Here is a 21993-nt window from a genome sequence, read left to right as displayed (position 1 = left end):
CAATAAAACTGCTAGTGCATTTGCACAGCTGAGCAGGGTCTGGTATGGTTTCAAATTGGATGGGAGACCACATTTTGAGATTCCTGCATTGCAGGGGGTTGGGCGGCTAGATGACCCCCGGGGTCCCTTCCAACTTTACAGTTCTATGATTCCAGCTGGAATAACCTTGGGATTCTAATCCTCCACCCCACTACAACCTTTCAGGTTCCTGATGAAACAAAAGCTGTTTGTGTCTGTTCTGAAAACCAGGCACAATGCCTTAATACAGTTTGGGGTGGAAACAAAATCCTGACTCATTTCTGAGCCCAGCTTTGGCTGGGGAGGGAGGGATATAAATAAAATTTATTATTATTATTATTATTATTATTATTATTATTATTATTATTATTATTCTACCTGCCTTGTGCGAGATCTCAGAGCACAGTTGGCAGCATTCAATGACCCGTTCCATTAGTGTGAGGACTTTTGGCTGTGTAATAGAACTCCCCACCCACCTCTCATTGGTGATACATCCGGGCTGTCCTCGTTTTTACTTTTTGAAATAATGGCAACCCTACCTCTCCCATCGGGGACGCAGGTGGCACTGTGGGTTAAACCACAGAGCCTAGGATTTGCCGATCAGAAGGTTGGCGGTTCGAACCCCCGCGACGGGGTGAGCTCCCGTTGCTCGTTCCCTGCTCCTGCCAACCTAGCAGTTCGAAAGGACACAGTGCAAGTAGATAAATAGGTACCGCTCCAGCGGGAAGGTAAACAGCGTTTCCATGTGCTGCTCTGGTTCACCAGAAGTGGCTTAGTCATGCTGGCCATGACCTGGAAGCTGTACGCCGGCTCCCTCGGCCAATAAAGCGAGTTGAGCACCGCAACCCCAGAGTTGGCCACGACTGGACCTAATGGTCAGGGGTCCCTTTACCCTTTACCTTTCCCATCACTGTTCTGGGTCATCCCTCCCAACCTTTAAGTGCAGATTTGGGGAGGCCGTGGGACACACACAGGGAAAGGAGGGGGCAAGTTCCCTGGCAGAAGTAACAGTCCTTGTGCTGGCAGAACGAGTGTTTCCCAAAACGAATGGTTGTACTTAGTTCCCTCCACACGCCCCGCCCCACCAACGTGCAGGCTTCTGCTTTTCGCTGTTTTTAATATCTCACATACCCTAAGTCTGGCATAGGCTGAATCTGTTGTGTTCTCTCTTGCAGGAAACCGGGTTTTGGTTTGTTTTGCATCACGTACCGACGGGACTCTCTGCAGGAATGTATCCCCCTGGCTACTCTGAGCACATTCCAATGGGGACGTTCTATAACAATCGGGCACATTCAAACTATCGAGTGAGTACACATGCAATTGGAAATTAAGTTCCTATCTTCTTTTTCCAAATGCTGTCCTCCCCCCCCCCCTTCCAATCTCAGTGTCAAGGCATTATTGGCCACCATTCTGCTTCCATAATATCAACAGCATACGTTCTCCCCCTGCCCTACTCCAAGCATTTTTATCTACAAATGCTGTTTTTAGTTAGCTCCAACTTTTGGCTCTAGGTGGAGGAGAGTGATGGATAAAGAGGCCTTTTTCTCTTTTAATTCCCAGCTGATTGTTGCATGTTGTTGTCTGTAAGTTTCACTAAATAGCCAAGATCTGTTGAAGCAGCAACCAACGTTTGTGACACATAATGAGTACTGTGCTCAGGACCCAAACTAGACAAGGTGTTAAATGCATTAATGTATTTCATGTGTCCAGTAGCTGGATGCCCCCAGGGCTGTTTAGGAGGAGGGGAGGGGGGTGAAACTAGACATGTCAAGAAAAAATTATTCATCTAATGTGTTGTGTTGTTTGGCCTTTGGGGTGAACAGGGAACAATTATTCAGTCTTCTTAAAAAAGGCACATAGTAGGTCTTGTAGAGGGTTTGGCCTGGGGAATAGTCTCAAGGGGCAAATACAGTGGTGCCCCGCAAGACGAACGCCTCGCAAGACGAAAAACCCGCTAGACGAAAGGGTTTTTCTGTTTTGGAGGCGCTTCGCAAAACGAATTTCCCTATGGGGTTGCTTCACAAGACGAAAAAATCTTGCGTCCCCCAGCGGTTTTTTTTTTGGTTTTTTTGCCCTTTTCCTAAGCCGCTAAGCCGCTTATCAGCTGTTCCGCTGATAAGCCGCTTAACAGCTGATCGCTGGAAGCCGCTTGACAGCTCTAGCACTAATTTGCTAAGCTGTCAATGGGCTTGCTTCGCAAGACGAAAAAACCGCTAGACGAAGAGAATCGCGGAACGGATTAATTTCGTCTAGCGAGGCACCACTGTAGAGAGCCTGGAAAGACCACATTTGGACCCTGAGCCAGAAGCTCCTCACCTCTGCTCTCTAACATAGCTTGCTATTATGGAGAGCTGGTAAACATTCAAACCCTCAGGTGCATTGAAACAAAATGATGGTACAATCTGGTTGTGCCAGGCAATGTTCCAAATTCTTTTGCTGGTGTAAAGCGAATGCATTGAAAGTACGTGCATCTATGTATGTAAGTTTGCATGCTTATCTATTTCCCTCCTAAGGATTTGGCTGACAGAATCCCTCCCTCCTTCCCTTCTTTTCCAGGCTGGAATGATCATTGACAATGGAGTTAAAACGACGCCAGCGTCTGCCAAGGACAAAAGGCCCATCCTGACTCTGATCGCGGGGAGGTAATCTGATTTTGATTGGTTTTATTTGGAAAGTAGAGTCCTCTTTTTGCAGCTCAGGCTGGGGAATGAATGCTGATCATAACCGTCATAACCTTTTAATTGTTTGGGGGGTACGTATGTGTCTGTGTGGAAGGGGGAGATTTTCAACAGATCCACATACATTCAGCCACATCTTAAGCATGTGATTTCCCCCAAGGAATTCTGGGTACCTTATTAGTTCCCAGGATTCTTTGGGGGAAAGTTGTGTTCTTTAAATGCATGGTAGGGACCTGCTGTTAACTTTCCTTCAGCAGGATTCAACACCAGTCTTTTTAAGTCCTTACCTTGTTCCCCTGCCGTACCTGCATCATATTCTCTTCTAGTCCTCAGTGTTAAACCTCTCCCTGCTGATTTACTTTTGAATTTACACTCTGCACTTTCATTTTTTTTAAAATACAGCAAGGCGGAGTGCAACATATAAGGATAAAATCAACAAAAGAGCCATAAAAATATCAATAAAATAAAAGTTATTTCTGCTCAGTATTATTTTATTGCTTAAGTTATTAAAGCAGAAGTTAAGTCAACCCCTCCTCCTGCCAGCCTATAAATGACAATACAATAAAGCAGCTTTACAAACTAAGGTTTGCTGGAAATGCAGCTCATCCCCCTGGAAGATGTCCATGCCGATGGTGTTTTTATTTAATGATTTGTATTATAAGTCTGGAATGTATTGCTGATATCTCTGCCCCCCTAAATATTTCATATCTGTTTTCTGAGTCAGACCTTTGGTCGGTTTCGGTCATTGCTTCCCACACTGGCTGGCAGCAGCTCTCTGGGGTTTCAAGCGGGGCACATTCACAGCCCTACCTAGAGATGCTGGGAATTGAAGCTGGCACCTTTGGGATGCTGAGGATGCTCTGCGCCTGAGATCTGGCTTTTCTACTCCACCCTTTTGTGTCATGGGTTCAGAGTATTCACAGAATCATAGAGTCGGAAGGGACCCTGAGGATCATCTAGTCCAACCCTCTGCAATGCAGGAATATGTAACTGTCCCATATGGGGATCGAACCTGCAACCTTGGCCTTATCAGCACCCCGTTCTAACCAACTGAGCTAGTCGTCATGATTCCTTTAGCGTCAGTAGCTTAAAGCTTAATAATAATAATAATAATAATAATAATAATAATAATAATAATATATTTATACCCCGCCCATCTGGCTGAGTTTCCCCAGCCACTCTGGGTGGCTCCCAAGCAAGTGTTAAAAACAGTACAGCATTAAATATTAAAAACTTCCCTGAACAGGGCTGCCTTCAGATGTCTTTTAAAGATAGGATAGCTGCTTATTTCCTTCGCATCTGAAGGGAGGGTGTTCCACAGGGTGGGCGCCACTACCGAGAAGGCCCTCTGCCTGGTTCCCTGTAACCTCACTTCTCGCAATGAGGGAACCGCCAGAAGGCCCTCGGCGCTGGATCTCAGTGTTCGGGCTGAACAATGGGGGTGGAGACGCTCCTTCAGGTCTACTGGGCCGAGGCTGTTTAGCTTAAGCTTTTGAAGTCCATAAATTGAAACACCTCACCTTAATTTGGATAATCATGTCGCTTACCCTGACTCATTTCTAGCAGGGAAGGTTATTTGGGACCAGCTCCATATTTGCATCAGTGTGTAGCTTCAACCTAGGCAAGGAAAGCCTATTAATCAGGGAATTGCTCTCCCCAGCTGCAAAGGCCGCAGTCTGATTGCAGTAAGCCTGCCAAAATAAGGTTAATTTTCTGGAACTCTGCAGGTTCCCCTTTCCCAGTTTAGCTCAAGAGGTTGGTTTATTAAGTGAAGCAAAGGGGCTTTCTGGATATCTGTCAGCAAACGGAGCAAATCTCTTCTGCCTGCCTTGCTGAGTCATGAATTCTTTACTCTTTAGCGTTATCTGTACTTAACACTATTAATCCATCGTGTTTGTCCTAGCTGCATTGTGATCCACAGAGGACAACCCCTTTCTGAGCCAGTGTGGTGTAGTGGTTAAGAGCGGTGAACTCGTAATCTGGGGAACTGGGTTCGCTTCCCTGCTCCTCCACATGCAGCTGCGGGGTGACCTTGGGCCAGTCACACTTCTCTGAAGTCTCTCAGCCCCACTCACCTCACAGAGTGTTTGTTGTGGGGGAGGAAGGGAAAGGAGAATGGTAGCCGCTTTGAGACTCCTTTGGGTAGTGATAAAGCGGGATATCAAATCCAAACTACTCCCCTTCTTCTTCTTCTTCTTCTTCTTCTTCTTCTTCTTCTTCTTCTTCTTCTTCTTCTTCTTTCACTACAGCCCAAGGCAGCTGACACTCTGGGAACAGAAAGGAATAGATGGCATCCCAGCTTTTTCCCTCCAGGGCTACCTCAGTTTTCTTTCACCAGAGTGGCAGATGATGGGCAGCAGCTGTGTGGAAGCTCTTCTTACAACTTCCTTTTGCTGCTTTCCCCTCAGACAGCTCCTCAAAACGCAAAGAAAGTGTTTCGTGTTGCTATGGCTAAGCAACTGTGACATGAACACGTTTTTGTAGCTTGGATGGGAAACTGCAACAGCAAATGTATTGGACCAGGTGCACAGCCCGGGAATCATTTTGGACTCGCAGCTGTCCATGGAGGTGCAGGTTAATTCTGTGTCCAGGACAGCTGTCGACCAGCTCCACCTGGTACGCAGGCTGAGACCCTACCTGCCCGCGGACTGTCTCACCAGAGTGGTGCATGCTCTAGTTATCTCTCGCTTGGACTACTGCAATGTGCTCTATGTGGGGCTACCTTTGAAGGTGACCTGGAAACTGCAACTAATCCAGAATGCGGCAGCTAGACTGGTGACTGGGAGCGGCCGCCAAGACCACATAACACTGATCTTGAAAGACCTGCATTGGCTCCCAGTACATTTCCGGGCACAATTCAAAGTGTTGGTGCTGACCTTTAAAGCCTCAGCCCAGTATACCTGAAGGAGCATCTCCACCCCCATCGTTCAGCCAGGTCACTGAGGTCCAGCGCCGAGGGCCTTCTGGCGATTCCCTCCCTGTGAGAAGCCAAGTTACAGGGAACCAGGCAGAGGGCCTTCTCGGTAGTGGTGCCTGCCCTGTGGAACACCCTCCCACCAGATGTCAAAGAGAAAAACAACTACCAGACTTTTAGAAGATATCTGAAAGCAGCCCTGTTTAGGGAAGCTTTTAATGTTTGACACACTATTGTATTTTAATATTTTGTTGGAAGCCACCCAGAGTGGCTGGGGAAACCCAGCCAGATGGGTGGGGTAGAAATAATAAAAAATTTTTATTATTATTCTTCAGGAAAGCCTCGTTTGTTTGGAGCAGACAGGCTTTTCTTTTCCTCTGATGTTCAGTTGTAGAATTTGACTGCACCTGAAAGTAGCCTAACTTGGTGGGCTGCATCTTTCTGTGGGTCCCTATCTGGTCCTTGCCGCCTCTGAGTGGACAAGCAATGCATATCCTCCAACATTTCTCCAATGAAAACAGGAACACCTTACATAATAATTCTAATATTTATACCTCACCCATCTGAATGGGTTGCCCCAGCCACTCTGGGCAGCTTCCAAAATATATTTAAAAACATAATAAAACATTAAACGTTTTAAAAAACCTTTCCTACACAGGACTGCCTTCAGATGTCTCCTAAAGGTTGTCTAGATACTGATCTCCTTGGCTTGGGGAGGTTGTATAACTCCAACATTTACCCTCCAACATTTCTTTGATGAAAATAGGGACATCCTAAGGAAAAGCGGGACATTCCAGCATCAAATCAGAACCTGGACAGCGTCTATAAATCTGGAACTGTCCCTGGAAAACAGAGGCACTTGGAGGGTCTGGGAATGTCATGGGGTGACATGGGACCTCCTGTGGTGAACATTGGTCTGTAAATATTGGAAATAAATATGCAGCATGGCCATAGAAGCACACCATGTTACCAGCTCTGAAATCTCTTGAGGGCCGGTGCTCTCCATGTTGCTGACGGCATTTCCTTCCACCTGTTGCAATTCCAGATACAGCCCGCATAAGGACGCTGACCCTCTGAAGCCCAGAGAACCTGCTCTCATCCGACACTTCATTGCTTACAAGAACCAGGACCACGGCGCCTGGCTGAGGGGAGGAGATGTGTGGCTGGACGACTGCCAGTGAGTGTGGCCTCAGTTCAACCCTCCAGAGTTCAGCTGGGTGTTTATGGCAAGCAGAGGGCTGTGTGGCTAGGACTGTGTTTCTTGTTTATAACGCTCCGCATCCTTCATCTGGCGGAGACGAATGCAAAGAAAGGGAACCAGGAAGAAAGCAAACCAACCTTGCTGTTTTGCAGAAACAAACCCCTAAGCGCGAGGGTTGTCAAGTTGTTTGTGTGCATACGTGTGTGATCGAGACCCGTTACAATGAGCTGCGGCAGAAAAGGGACTTTAAATAAACCTTTTCTGCTTGAGCCTGAAATAAAATATAAGCAGCTGCGCCAATGGTTTTGTTTTATGTGGTAGCCTGTTATTGCCAAAAATTCCAGTGCCAGGGAGGTAAGACATAAGACAGTGCAGCATGGAGAAGGGTTGTGTAAATAACAAGTGGTTAGAGAGTCTGGAAATGGGAGCAGACGCTTCCTGTCTTCTCCTTCTCCGAGACAAGATTGTCAGGTTGTGCCCTGCAAATCTTACCTGTCTGTTGCATGGCTGCAAAGCGCCCCCCCCCCCAAATCCAGCAAAGAAAACCTTTAAGAGCTTAGGATCCTTCCTTATACTGGATCAGACCATTGATCCATCTAGTTCAGCACTCTTTCCACTGGCAGCAAGCAGCAGTTCAGGGTTTTCTGCAAAGGACCACCCCAGCCGTAGTTGGAGCTGGCAGGACTTGAACCCAGGGCCTTCTGCTACGGCCCTTCTTCAGTTAACCTCCCTGCCTTTCTCTGCCTCCGTCCCTTATGCCCCTTGTTCCTTTGCTACCTGCTGCAGAGTCATATTCTAAGAGGCAGGAAGCTGCAACTTTCCACAACTTCTGCCATTGTGGAAATGGAAGGGAACCTAAAGCAGGGGCAGGGAACCTGTGGTGCTCTCAGATGTTGGCAGACTACAAATCCCATCGTCCCCGACCATTGGCAACGCTGGTTGAGGCTGATGTGGAGGTGGGGGGCAAAGGGCTGCAGGTTCTCAGTGTTAAAAGAGATGAAGAAGCTCTCCTGGTTGCAACCTGCCAACTCGGAGAGACGACCAGTCACATGTCTGAAGGCTTTCATTCATTTCCCCTGCAGAAATGTGCAGGGGAAGGCAGGTTTTGTGGAAAGGGAGCCACTGAGACACTGCTCTCCAACAAATTCAATTTATCTGGTACAACCCCAAATTTGGGGGGGCTGCACCAGTGGCGGCCAGTGCCCACAGGGACTGGTAGTGCGGAAGGCAGGGGCAACATCTGCCATTGCTGCGGGGAGTGGGCAGTGCCAGCTAATTCTGACAGAGCAATGGCGCATGTTACTCAAGAGACAGATGCTTAAAAGTTGTCTCTCTATGCAGCTTTGATTTCACGCCACTGTTTGCAGGTGAGAACCGTACCTGGGCATTTCCTTGCTCTGGACTCAATACTGATAGCTGCAAAAATTTTGATGCATGTTGATGGTGCTGAATTAATGATCCTTAACTATCACCTGTGTTTGCAGGTAACGCTAAGCCCAACCACAATCTGTAGCCAAGGTTGTTCTTAGCTACAGATTGTGGTAGAGGAAGAGGCAGCTGAACCAATATCCTGGGTTCAGACAATATGCCAGGCCAAATTTAACCTAAAAAGACTTGCGGGAGGAATAAAGTGAGTTCAAGCTCCTCTCTGGGGGCCAGCATGTTTGAGTGGTCCTGGTATGGTGACGACTGAACAAAGCCAGAGTACCATACAAATAAGCAAAATTTGAGAAGGGTTATCTAACACTGCAGTCACATGTGGTTGCTTCCAACTTCTTCCCTGTTTAGCTGCTTTCTCCCTGATGCCTCCAAACCTCCTCATAGCCAAGCTAATATCTCAAACCCTTCAGCAGAGCCCAGAAGTATTTTCCATGTTGTTAAGTTTTTGGCAGCGTTTATTTCAGCAAAGTTCAAATCAGCCTCCAGCTCTCGTAACCTAACATTTTATAGACGTAGGGGTCTAGCCATTTTAATATTTGTTACTGTAATATATTACACCAGAACAATATATGCTAATGTGAATTGCAACACTCGGCATCTTTCAACACTGACTAGAAGGCCATGGAAGCTGCAGGAATTCTGTGCAAACTGTAGTCATGTGACATCTCTGCCCTCTTGTGGCATAATAGCACCAGGGAAAACAAATCTTTTTCGCCCCTCCGCTGTGCTTTCGATAAGTCACATTTATAATTGCCCTCTGTTCAGAGACATTTCTGCAGTCTGTGGAATTAGTCCAGAGCAGGGAGAGACAAATGTTTCCGTTTTTTTCTCTCAGTTTCCTGTTTTTCCTGTGTTCAGTTGTCTACATTTCCACATCAGTTTTAGATTTTATATCCTCATGAAAATTCATTGGTGTTTTAGTATGAATTTGTCCCTAATACAGTGGTACCTCGGGTTAAGTACTTAGTTCGTTCCGGAGGTCTGTTCTTAACCTGAAACTGTTCTTAACCTGAAGCACCACTTTAGCTAATGCGGCCTCCTGCTGCCACCGCGCCACTGGAGCCCGATTTCTGTTCTTATCCTGAAGCAAAGTTCTTAACCTGAAGCACTATTTCTGGGTTAGCGGAGTGTGTAACCTGAAGCGTATGTAACCTGAAGCATATGTAACCCAAGGTACCACTGTATACAATTTTTGCAAAGCCCATTTCCCTATTATTTTTTCATGTTACTTTCACTGATATGTGCATTTTCAAGCACACTTTATCTACCATAAGAAAAGCAAATGCCTCTATTTCTACATAATAGATGGGGGGGGGGATAATCCACATTGAAAGGAGGTGACCTAGTTTGTCATGTGTCACAGCCCGGTCTTGAACCCAAGACCCATCAGGCATCTGTTCTAAAGTTCTCTTTTCCTTGCAGGTTTGCTGACAATGGCATCGGGCTCACTTTGGCCAGGTAAGTGCTCCTGGCGCTTCTACGTTTCCTTGTATTTTCACTTGCATAAGATGTTGAAAGCAGGATTTGACCAAAGCACTTCTGCTAACGTTCAATTCTGTCCCTTCTAGTGGCGGAACGTTCCCACACGACGACGGATCAAAGCAAGAGATAAAGAACAGCCTCTTTGTAGGTGAAAGTGGAAACCCGGGGACAGAAACAATGGACAACAATGTCTGGGGACCTGGAGGGCTGGACCACAGCGGACGGACTCTTCCCATTGGCCAGTGCGTCTTCAGTTTTCTGTATTTTCCATTTCCAGGAGAGTATAGGGCTTTGCTTCCCCCCCACCCCACCCCAAATCACTGTGGATGGAGAAAACAGGAAAAGTGTTTTCCTCCCTCTCTCATAACACTAGAAGTGAGATATTCAGCCAAACTGAATCTTGGTACGTAGATTGAGGATGGACAAAAGAAAGTACCTTTTCACAAAGTATGTAGGCTTTGGCCAATATTCTCTTTCTAATAGCACAAGGGTTCTTAGGCCAGTGGACAGACGCATTTTATGTTGTGCAACAGAGGGAATCTTGTGGCGCAGAGTGCACTATTTCACAATAGGTAAAGGTAAAGGGACCCCTGACCATTAGGTCCAGTCGTGGCCGACTCTGGGGTTGCGGCGCTCATCTCGCTTTATTGGCCGAGGGAGCCGGCGTACAGCTTCTGGGTCATGTGGCCAGCATAACTAAGCCACTTCTGGCAAACCAGAGCAGCGCATGGAAATGCTGTTTACCTTCCCGCCAGAGTGGTACCTATTTATCTACTTGCACTTTGATGTGCTTTCAAACTGCTAGGTTGGCAGGAGCAGGGACCGAGCAACGGGAGCTCACCCCGTCGCGGGGATTCGAATCGCCGACCTTCTGATCGGCAAGTCCTAGGCTCTGTGGTTTAACCCACTGCGCCACCCGCATCCCTATTTCGGAATAGTTACCAGCAAACTACTTGTGCATTCTCTTGTGCAACCACAAGAGAAACAGGCCCAAACATTTCACCAGTGGAACAAGCATTCTGCTGAGGGACTCTTAACTTTGCGTTATGTTGGATGCAACCCATCTTCTCCACCCCCTCCCCCTATTCCAGAGTTGGTATTTAGGGCTTGGCTTCATGCCCAGGAGGCTCTGGAGGGTCCTGGCCAATTTAAAACCACCTCCGACAATGAGCCGCATTTTTATTTCGCGTCTTTTAATGGCTCTGTGTTTAATGTATTTCGGAGCTTATTAAGTCTCTGTTTTGGGATGTTATCCCTGCAATGACTGAATGAATAATAAAGCAGCTGACCACTTAAGAGACCGGAGACCAAGCTCAAATTTTGCTTTTGATTGGCTTTCGGATATTATTCCTTTTTTTTAGGTCAGTGGCCTAACTTTCCCGCAAAGCTCCTTCTAAGAATGCCAAGCAAATATGTATGATCTGCCAAGGCATGAGAGACCCTGAGTTGAACTCGTTAAGAATCACAAGGTTTTCCTCATGTATATAAAAAGACCTAGCAGATTATAGAAGCTAGTTTTTCCAGTGGAGTGTGGAATTGTCAGCTGATGCTGATGTATAGCTACAATGCAATATATGTTTACAGTGGCAACTCACTGCAAGGAGATTAATAACTTCCCCTCTTTTTTCTTTTCTTTTAAAAAATGTGCTTTAGGAATTTCCCAATTAGAGGCATTCAGTTTTACGATGGGCCCATCAATGTCCAGAACTGCACCTTCCGAAAGTTTGCTGCGTTGGAAGGCCGTCACACCAGCGCTTTGGCGTTCCGCCTCAACAATGTTTGGCAGAGCTGCCCCAACAACAATGTCACAAACGTATTCTTTGAGGACGTCCCGGTGAGTTGGCTTTCAACGCGGGCTCACCATTGCAGGGGGAGGACATTTTGCAACAGAAGAATCGCATTCCATCATTGGCCACCTTCTGAGGGTCACATGGCAGTGGTGGGCGGGGCAACAGGTGCACCTCATATTTCTGTACAGTGGGCTGTAATCTAGCCATACAAAAGTCAGAGGTTGCTACATGTACATCTCTCCAGAAAAGCAAGAGGCCTTATTACAGTTTAAGGACACAGTCCAGCCAGACTAAGGAACTGGAGAAATGCAAGGACTGGAGAGGGGGGTGGTCTGTGAGGAAGATGAGGCCTGTAAGAAGGTGGGGCATAAAGAGAGTCCTGAGGACCAGAAGCCGTTTGCTCCTGGGCCTGAGGTTCTCCACCCTTGGCTTAGAAAAATTATTATTATTAGTGAATTTAGTATTAGTCGTACCTTGGAAGTCAAACAGAATCCGTTCTGGAAGTCCGTTTGACTTCCAAAACGTTCAAAAACCAAAGCGTGGCTTCTGATTGGCTGTAGGAAGCTCCTGCAGCCAATCGGAAGCTGCGGAAGCCCCATTGGATGTTCGGGTTCCAAAGAACATTTGCAAACCGGAACACTCACTTCTGGGTTTGCAGTGTTCAGTAGCCAAAATGTTCGAGTACCAAGGCATTTGGGATCCAAGGTATTGCTATTTCTATTATTTATTACATTAGTCATTTTTTTGCCACAGCAAAATGACTTACAATATTTTAAGCAATACATACATACATACATACATTAAAACTAGCATTTTTAAAAAAACCGCTACATTGAACTTCCCACCCATGCAAAAAGCCATAGATCGTAAAAAGCCAACGGCCTTATTAAAAAGGATTCTTTTTGTTTGGCATCTAAAGATATGTAACATTGGCGTCAGGTAAACTTCCCTGGGGAGAGCATTTGACAGGTGGGATGCCACCATTGAGAAGGGCAGTTCTCATGTTGCTGCTCGCCTGACCTCGCATGGAGGGGGCACACAAAGAAGGATCTCAGATGACAATTTCAGGGTCCGGCAGAGTTCATGCAGAGAGAGGCTTCCTTTGAGGTCTTGCACCATATAAGACTTCATAGGTCCAAGCCAGAGCTTCAAATTGGGCCTGGAAACTAATTGGTAGGATTTCAGGATAGGTAGCCCTCAAGCTTTTAAGGACGCGGGTGGCGCTGTGGGTTAAACCACAGAGCCCAGGACTTGCCTATCAGAAGGTTGGTGGTTCGAATCCCCGCAGCGGGGTGAGCTCCCGTTGCTCGGTCCCTGCTCCTGCCAACCTAGCAGTTCGAAAGCACGTCAAAGTGCAAGTAGATAAATAGGTACCGCTCCAGCGGGAAGGTAAACGGCGTTTCCGTGCGCTGCTCTGGTTCGCTAGAAGCGGCTTAGTCATGCTGGCCACATGACCCGGAAGCTGTACACCGGCTCCCTCGGCCAATAAAGCGAGATGAGCGCTGCAACCCCAGAGTCGGTCACGACTGGACCTAATGGTCAGGGGTCCCTTTACCTTTAGCCCGCAAGCTGTTTTGAACTCCACAATCAGTCCCAGAGGCCATGGCCAAGATTCCAGGACAACTCACACAGGGCTGCCGTGTTCTTTTCAGGGCACATATGGACTGCAGAAAAATAGGAAGCTTCTGTGTTAAGCTCTGAACTTTGGGGAGGGGGGTGGAATAGCTCCAAGCAGTTACTAAGCTATCTGTTCAGAATTAATTGGTTAATGTGTCATATTTTCCCTTCTGTTCAGATAACCTCTCGAGTGTTTTTCGGAGAACCAGGACCTTGGTTCAATGGGCTGGATATGGATGGGGATAAAACATCTGTTTTCCATGATGTTGACGGCTCTGTATCTGAATATCCTGGGTCCTATCTTATAAAGGAAGATAATTGGCTGATTAGGCACCCAGACTGTATTGATGTCCCTGACTGGAGGGGTTCTATCTGTAGTGGTCGATATGCACAGGTAAGACTGATGGGCATGTTCAGAATTTGGATCACAGTTCTTTCGCATTTCTGATTTCCACAGCAGATCATTGCTGTGGGGTTACTGGTCTCTTCCCTATGCATGTTCTTCTTCCTTAAAGCTCTTTAAAAGGAAGTAAGTTTTGCTTTGCTTTGATTTCAGGTGTACATCCAAGCCTACAAATCAGCCAACCTGAGAATGAAAATAATAAAAAATGACCATTACGGACATCCTCTGTACTTGGAGGGGGCTCTGAGTAAGAGTGCCCATTACCAGCAATATCAGCCTGTGATCACTCTACAAAAGGGCTACACCATCCATTGGGACAAGACTGCTCCCGAGGAACTGGCTATCTGGCTCATTAACTTCAACAAGTGAGTGTGTGGCCCGTAAAAAACAGCATTTCGATTGAGGAATATAGCTTCAAGTTGCTGAAGAAAGCCAGGGTGTGTGATGATGATGTTATAATAGCCACTGCATTCTTCCAGGCCTGACATCATTGTTCCAGTAAACCCTCTGCAAGTTTTACCATCTTCTCACCTAAACATCCAAGTCCCCTTAGAATGGATGTAAAGAAGTCATGCGATAAATATTTGAGGCACTGCGTGGGCCAAGTTAATCCCTGACTCATAGAAGGTGGTGGCTCGCTACAGAGAAATTGCTCTGTATTGCTATAAGGGATCTCAAGGTTCTTTGGAATTGACTTTGCCCAACATGTAAACATTTAGCCCAGCCATGTCCAAAGTCCGTTTTGGGGGGCCTAATCTGGCCTGCCAGTCAATTTATAATCATATTTTATTAATTTTCCATACAAACATATAATCATTCCACAGTACAGTTTCTATTAAACTTTTCAGTTTTTGACTTCCTTCGGCTTTCCTGCCAATCATTCGTATTTAATTTCTTTAAATACACATTTCCAAATTTTTATATTGCCTTTATGTCTTCCCCCTTCTTTTATTTTACTTTTTTACAATATTACTTAATTTTTCACAGAGCTTCTCTAAATGCCACTAACGTTATTTCCTTATCACTTAAACATTCCCAATAATTTGTTAATTTTCCCCAGTCCTCGATGAATTTTTGATCTCGTTGATATCTGATCTTCCCAGTCAGTTTATCAAGTTCTGCATAGTCCATCAGCTTCGTTCTCCATTCCTCCAGCGTTGGTAATTGCTCTTGTTTCCATTTCTGAGCCAATAATATTCTTGCTGCTGTTACTGCATACTGGAAGATTTTGTGGTCCTTTCTATTTATTTCATTACCTACAATTCCTAAGAGAAAAGCTTCTGGTTTCTTAACAAATGTATATTTCAACATTTTTTCCAATTCATTATATATCAGCTCCCAGAAGCTTTTCACTTTCTTACATTCCCACCACATATGAAAAAATGTACCATCTGTCTCTTTACATTTCCAACACTTCTTACATGTTTTATACATTTTTGCAAGTTTTACTGGTATAATGTACCATCTATACATCATTTTCATAATATTTTCTTTTAATGCAGTACATGCAGTAAATTTGATACTTTCATTCCATAATTTTATCCAATCATTAAATTGAATATTGTGTCCAATATCTTTGGCCCATTTTATCATAACTTATTTGACTTCTTCATCTTTTGTATGCCATTCCAACAATATCTTATACATTTTGGCCTGCCAGTCAATTTAATCCGCCCCCCGTGGCAGTAAATGTTTTGGGGCAAAATCCTAAAAAAAAGCAACTTCAATCCTAAAAGTTTCAATTTTTTAGTAAGGCGGCCATTGCTAGGGAGTTGCAGCTGGGTAAAGGTATTGTGGAGTGCTCTAGCTTTGTGGAGGTAAGGCAGGCTAAGCCTCCACAGGGCCTGCCTTCTCTCAAGGATGGGGTGGCGGGTAAAGAATGGCTGCTATAACCATTGAGCAATATGGAATCACTATGCCCTGTCTCCTGAAGAAAAATAGTATCAAATTGGTTAGAATAGGGCATTAGATGTTGATTATTTTTCTTTGCACGCCAACCTGCGATATTCCAGGATAGCAGCTTTAGGCCCCCGTCCCTCTGTAATACTGCTTCGTCATTTCTACCCTGCAATTGCCAGGTTTTTTTGACCGGGGGGGGGGGGAATAGACATTAACCAGCACTAAAGAGGCTCTCTTGAGTTTGAGTAAGGTAAGTTTCAATCCTAAAAAGCTCAACAACTTTGGGATAAAATTGTTTAAAAAGCTCAACAACTTCAATCCTAAAAAAACTTTGGTCAGCCCTCACGCACGTTCACTTCATCAAATCTGGCCCTCTTTGAAATTTTTTTAGCCAGTTTGGAAGTAAATGTATTTTAACTTTGGAGTGGGATTTGACTTGCGACATGTTCCAGAAAAATCATAGTCTCAGAGCTTGGGGTTGTTATTGTTGCGATCATCATTATTGTCGTCATTATCATTTTAGGAATGATTGGATCCAAGTTGGGCTTTGCTATCCTAAAGGGACGACGTTTTCCATTCTCTCTGACATCCATGATCGCCTTTTGAAGAAAACCAGCAAAACAGGGACATTCTACCAGGCTCATGAGATGGAGAAGCTTGAGTATCGATATGCTTCCAAGGGATATTACTATTGGGATGAGGACACTGGGTAAGAAAACAGCAAGCATGCCCCGTGTCCTAAAGCTCTCTGAAGCACAGAATTGCTTTGGAGGATTGTAGAGATGTGTTGGGTGCAGGGTTGTTTTTAATGGATGCACAAATGACATCCTCGTGTCTAGTCTATATGCCATCTTTCAGATTCAGCTCCGGTGGCAATTTCCCTGTCTTCGGTGATCATTCCTCTTCAACAAGCCAAGCCATGCCATTTTGGGTCCCTCTTAACTTGTTGCAGAGTTTTGACCACCTTGTCATATGGAATGATCAATTTGCATAAGAACGTAAATTGGGAAGCAGCCCAACGGCTGAGTCCAGCATCCTGGGCTTACAAGAGCCAGCCAGATAACCCAATGGGAAGCCCATGAAGAGAATTTGAGCACAACAGTGCTATCGCTGCTTGCGATTCCCAGAAATTCAGAGACACACTACTTCTGACAATGGAGGTGGAGCATACCCAATAGGGCTAGTAACCACTGTAGCCACAGTTTCCTTTGTACCCTCTCAGTTTTTAAAATAATGGGGGCCTAATGGTATCCTCGTTGGGATGCAGGTGGCGCTGTGGGTTAAACCACAGAGCCTAGGACTTGCCGATCAGAAGGCCGGCGGTTTGAATCCCCGCGATGGGGTGAGCTCCTGTTGCTCAGTCCTTGCTCCTGCGAACCTAGCAGTTCGAAAGCACATCAAAGTGCAAGTAGATAAATAGGTACCGCTCCGGCAGGAAGGTAAACAGCATTTCCCTGCACTGCTCTGGTTCGCCAGAAGCAGCTTAGTCATGCTGGCCACATGACCCGGAAGCTGTACGCCGGCTTTCTTGGCCAATAAAGCGAGATGAGCGCCGCAACCCCAGAGTCGGCCACGACTGGACTTAATGGTCAGGGGTCCCTTTACCTTTAATGGTATCATCAAGCACTGTTCATAGGACACTTATACAGAATCAGACCATTGCATACCACCCAAATTTCACTGATGAAAACAGGGACTTCCTATTCCATTTTTTAATTATTCCCTGCTCAATTGCACTAGGTTGCCCGAGCCACTCTGGGTAGCTTCCAACATATATAAAAACACAGTAAAACATTTTAAAAACTGCCCTAAACAGGGCTACCTTCAGATGACTTCTAAAGGTTGTATAGTACTAATCTCCTTGGCTTGGGGGGGGGGTCACATAGCTCCATACCCTCCAACATTTCTCTGATGAAAATAGGGACATCCTAAGGAAAAACAGGACATTCCAGGATCAAATCAGAAACCAGAATGGCTTCTGTAAATACGGAACTGTCGCTGGAAAATAGGGACACTTGGAGGGTTTGCCATTGGCCCCTCTAGTTCAGTACTGTCTACACTGACTGGCAGCAGCTCTCCATGGCTTTGGGCAGGGAATCGCTCTGGGGCTGACCTGAAGATACTGCCAGGGATTTAACCTGGGACCTTCTGTGTGCAGTGCAATGCTCCACTACTGAACTGTGGTCCCACCGCAAGAGAGAAGTGACAGTCGCTTTGTTACGTCTGGACCATCGGGTTGGCAGCAGGGAACCAGCGGTAGATGGGCGGCCAGCTAATGGGGTGTTGGCACTAGCAGTGATCTGCAGGGTGCGTGGCAGATCAGTGTCTGCTGGTCTTCAGCCACCTGCTACCTTCATTTCCTCAAAAATGCCTTTGCGCCTAGTGGGGCCTGGGGCCACTTGGAGGAAATGAAAACGGGAGATAGCTGGAGCTTTGGCTGCCGGAGAACTTTGCTTCATGCCAAGCTGCCCAAAAAGTGTTGTTTTGTTTAAAGCAAGCAGGCTGCAGTGGTAACATGGAAAAGTGGAGGTCATTGACTGTAGCAATAAGGATTAGATAAATAAGAAGATCAGCTCCAACACCCAAAAGGTTTGAAAAGAAAAAGCTGGCAATCAGTGGCAGTGAAGGGACTGGGTGCCGGTTGGAGATTTTGCCCAAAACAGCTGGAGGGCGCCTAGCTGGTACTGTCTGTCTTACATAAAAAGGTAAAGGGACCCCTGACCATTAGGTCCAGTCGTGACCAACTCTTTGGTTGTGGCGCTCATCTTGCTTTATTGGCTGAGGGAGCCGGCGTACAGCTTCCGGGTCATGTGGCCAGCATGACTAAACCGCTTCTGGTGAACCAGAGCAGCGCACGGATACGCCATTTACCTTCCCGCCAGAGCAGTACCTATTTATCTACTTGCACTTTGACGTGCTTTCGAACTGCTAGGTTGGCAGGAGCACGGACCAAGCAACGGGAGCTCACCCCGTCGCGGGAATTTGAACCGCCAACCTTCTGATCGGCAAGTCCTTGGCTCTGTGGTTTAACCCACAGCGCCACCCGCATCCCTGCCTGCCTTACATACACACTTGTAAATGTCAAATTTATTGAGCAGCCTCTAATAGTATGAGATGTAGTAGTTGCACCTAGAAGTGAAAATGATGCATAAGAGAGCATCTGCCTGGGATGGATGAACAGAAATGCATAATTCACACATAATTCATTTAAAGCACGCTCACTGCACATATAAAGCTCCGCTCCCCAAAAAAAGATGTTTTCCCCTTCCAGATACACAGTTCCAACATCCTTAACAAACCAGTTCCCAGGATTCTTTGGCAAGAGCAATGCGCTTTAATGGTGCAGTGGAAGGGTTTAATATCTGCCATTTTCAGGATGAGCTTCATCCCGTTCCAGCTACAGCGGAGTCACAGAGTCAGGGACGCTCACGGCTCTTCCATCTTTTCCAAAGGTTGCTGTTTCTCAAGTTAAAGGCTCAGCACGAAAAGGAGCCATTTGCCTTCTGCTCCGTCAGAGGTTGCGAGCGAATCAGGATCAAGGCCAACATCCCCAGGAAAGCAGGATCCAGCGACTGCCAAGCGAGAGCCTACCCAAAATATGAGGAGCAACCTTCGGTGGATGTGCCAATGCCCAAAAAGTTGCCAAGCACACACCTGGTAAAGTAGCTGATTTACTGTTGCCATTTTCCTGGGTCTTTGTTTCCGATTAAATCAGTGGATAATTTTCCTTCTGGAAGCTCATCAAACATACAGTGGTACCTCTGGTTGCGAACAGGATCTGTTCCGGAGGCCCGTTCGCAACATGAAAGGAACACAACCCGCATCTGTGCATGCGCGGGTTGTGATTTGCCGCTTCTGCGCATGATGTCATTTTGTGCATCTGCGCATGTGCGAGTGGCGAAACCCGGAAGTAACTCTTTCTGGTACTTCCGGGTTGCCACAAGACACAACCTGAAAAAACGTAACATGAAGCAAATGTAACATGAGGTGTGACTGTACTTCAGTCCCATTTTATGGGCAAAGTCTTAGTTTGCCCAAAGTGGGAAATCAACATTGCTGTTGAGAAACTAGGAAGCTGCTACGTACTGAATTAGACCATTAGTCCACCTAGTGTAATATTGGCTACACTGGCTGGAAGCAGCTCTCCAGGGTTTCATCTTTTCTGTGTGCTACCTTTCCAACGGTCGGGGGGGGGGGCGGGGAGATACCTGGGATTATACCTTTAGGGTAGGGGGAGCAGTGTACAACAGCTCTCCTCCACTGGCTGTCAGAAGCTATTGCAAGAGGGGTTCCAGAATGCGCTCTATTTGTCTCCAAACGTTCTGAAAGTCCCTTGTCAGATTTGTAGATCACTCCACGTAAGACTCCCCAAAAATTGCCAAGGAGCTAAATTTCTGGCAAGACATAAACTGGGGACGCCTCATTTGAAATAATGAACCACAAAATGTGTGAGTGTAACTGCCAGAATAAATGTATGTTTGAAAAAAAGCATGTCTAGAAGAATGGTTTTGAAAGTCAATAGATATACCAACTTTATTTTCTGTTTGAAACCAGAACAAGGACCATTTTGTAGAACTGAAGCTGGACAGCTACAAGACCAAATACTTCCATCTCAGGGATGATTTTGCGTATATCTCAGTAAGTCTTTCTTTGCTCTTGAGTAATGTGCTGTATTTTTGACACACACTATGTTTTAGAAACTTTTCATTATATTTTAACATAGCCAAAAGTCGTCTTCTATGGGACACAATTTGTAACAGAATATATATAAAATATGCAGTTGAGGAAAGAAACTCGAAATAATTGAGAAAACTAACAGATCTAACAAAGGCTTATCTGGAAGAATCTATATTTCTTCCTGAATTCTTTTAAAGTACTGTTGAATGGAATCTGAATGGATTTCGTATTACTAGCAAGGCAAGTTGATATTTAGAATTGGGCTTAATTTTCTACCAAATCATAATTAAAGCTGCACTTTGATGTTTGATTTTATACATGAACACACGCTCCTTGGTTGGTATAAATATTATTTTTTTACATTTCGCTGCAATTTGGAACCAGTCTTATTTTCATAGCAGCAATAAACTTGCTGCCAATTTGTGGCTTTCTTATCCTTATGCCCAACAAGACTGCCTTAGAATCAAAGGGGGGGGGGAGGAATATCCTGTAAGTTTTTAATACGCCATTATTACTCAGTGCTTTGGTCTGTTGGGACATCTCGCCAGCCTGTTTTGCCACATCATTTTCTAGCAATACTTTTGAGCATTACTTGTTCAAAAATAAGTTTTATGGGGTTGCTAGATATTTTATATTTCATTTCTTTCCCAGCCCCCTTTCCACCAGTGCTTCCAGATGCTTAATGCATATGAAAATGAGGTGTGTGAAATACATAAATTTTGACTAATTTCCAGTGTTGCACCTTAAATCAACAACGCAAAGTTAAACGTAAAAGTTTGAATTTTTTTGTATTTCGAGGTCTGCCTCTTTTTCTTTTCTTTTCTTTCATATACAATATTTCAAATCAGCCTCTACTTCTGAAAATCCAAAACTATCAACTGTTACTGCTCTGGTCTCCCTGATAACAGCAAGAACTGATTTGTTTCCCAGGTTGACGGCAGGAAGTTTTATCTCTCTGAAGATGGTATCCAAGTAGTTGTGATCAATGGGCATGATGGGAGATTTGTTGACCGGATGAGTTTCAAAAACTCCGTTCTACAAGGAATCCCAGCACAGATGATCAACTATGTCAATAACATTCGGGAAAAGTAAGTTAATGAGAAATGAGGGCATTCAAGTTCTGGAAAAGTGGAAAACCTCGTGGTTGTAGATGTACATATGCTGTCGTATAGCAGCCATGTGATTTTTCTCATTGCTCCTGCAAGCATTATACATAGCAACCATTTCTGATAACAAATGTAAGGTGACCTAATTGGATGTGCTTGTTAAACTTCAAAATAAATTATGCATGCCTGGCGAGACATGATTGAATTGATACAGGGACCAGCACCCCAGAGTTGCACAACTGGTAGCTTTTACCAAATTAAATCACTCAGTGGAAGAATAAATGGTTTATGGATGCCTTTGTCTCCTGTAGTTCTATAGTGGTGATGACATCTAAAGGAAGGTTCATCTCAAGAGGACCGTGGACTACCGTCCTGGAGAAACTTGGAGCACAGAGGGGCTTTAAATTGAAAGGTAAGTAGCTATTTTATAAAAGAACCTTTGTTAAAAGTGTTGACCATTTCAGTTTACTGTGTTCTTCAATCTTTGGCCCCCAGGTGATCATCCTTCGCCGCTGGCTAGGGATGAGGGGAGCTGTAGTCCAACAGCTGGGGACCACAGGACAGAGGGCTAGAGGAAGTGTTGTACCACTTCAGATTTCAGGCTCAGCAGAACTGAGCTGCTGGATCTCCATTGAGTTTAAAGATGTGAAGGCTTAGAGAATTCATGGGGAGAACAGTACCTCAAAAGCAAAATAAACAGGCAGCACACCTTTGGGCTTTTGTGTTCGAATGGCACTCTGAAATAAGATACTGAAATCAGGTGGTGGT

The 21993-nt window shown here is 45.4% G+C and overlaps 1 protein-coding gene across 6 annotated transcripts in view; it reads left to right on the top strand.

The window, feature by feature from the left end:
* CEMIP (cell migration inducing hyaluronidase 1) overlaps nucleotides 1–21993 on the top strand; it is a 161865-nt gene that overhangs the window by 137742 nt on the left and 2130 nt on the right. For all 6 annotated transcript variants that reach the window (XM_083712458.1, XM_083712457.1, XM_083712459.1 and 3 more), the window contains exons 16-28: nucleotides 1194–1322; nucleotides 2575–2660; nucleotides 6656–6787; nucleotides 9674–9709; nucleotides 9820–9975; nucleotides 11387–11567; nucleotides 13319–13534; nucleotides 13697–13908; nucleotides 15966–16151; nucleotides 18895–19099; nucleotides 19997–20080; nucleotides 21050–21207; nucleotides 21537–21637. In XM_083712458.1, the coding sequence (XP_083568584.1) occupies nucleotides 1194–1322; nucleotides 2575–2660; nucleotides 6656–6787; nucleotides 9674–9709; nucleotides 9820–9975; nucleotides 11387–11567; nucleotides 13319–13534; nucleotides 13697–13908; nucleotides 15966–16151; nucleotides 18895–19099; nucleotides 19997–20080; nucleotides 21050–21207; nucleotides 21537–21637 (1882 nt within the window). The remainder of the gene's footprint in view (nucleotides 1–1193; nucleotides 1323–2574; nucleotides 2661–6655; nucleotides 6788–9673; nucleotides 9710–9819; nucleotides 9976–11386; nucleotides 11568–13318; nucleotides 13535–13696; nucleotides 13909–15965; nucleotides 16152–18894; nucleotides 19100–19996; nucleotides 20081–21049; nucleotides 21208–21536; nucleotides 21638–21993) is intronic.

This window comes from Podarcis gaigeae (genome assembly GCF_964106915.1).
Source record: "Podarcis gaigeae genome assembly, chromosome: 14".
Lineage (NCBI taxonomy): Eukaryota > Metazoa > Chordata > Lepidosauria > Squamata > Lacertidae > Podarcis > Podarcis gaigeae.
The sequence above is the reverse complement of the archived record's forward strand: the minus strand, read 5'-3'. Positions and strand labels throughout refer to the sequence as shown.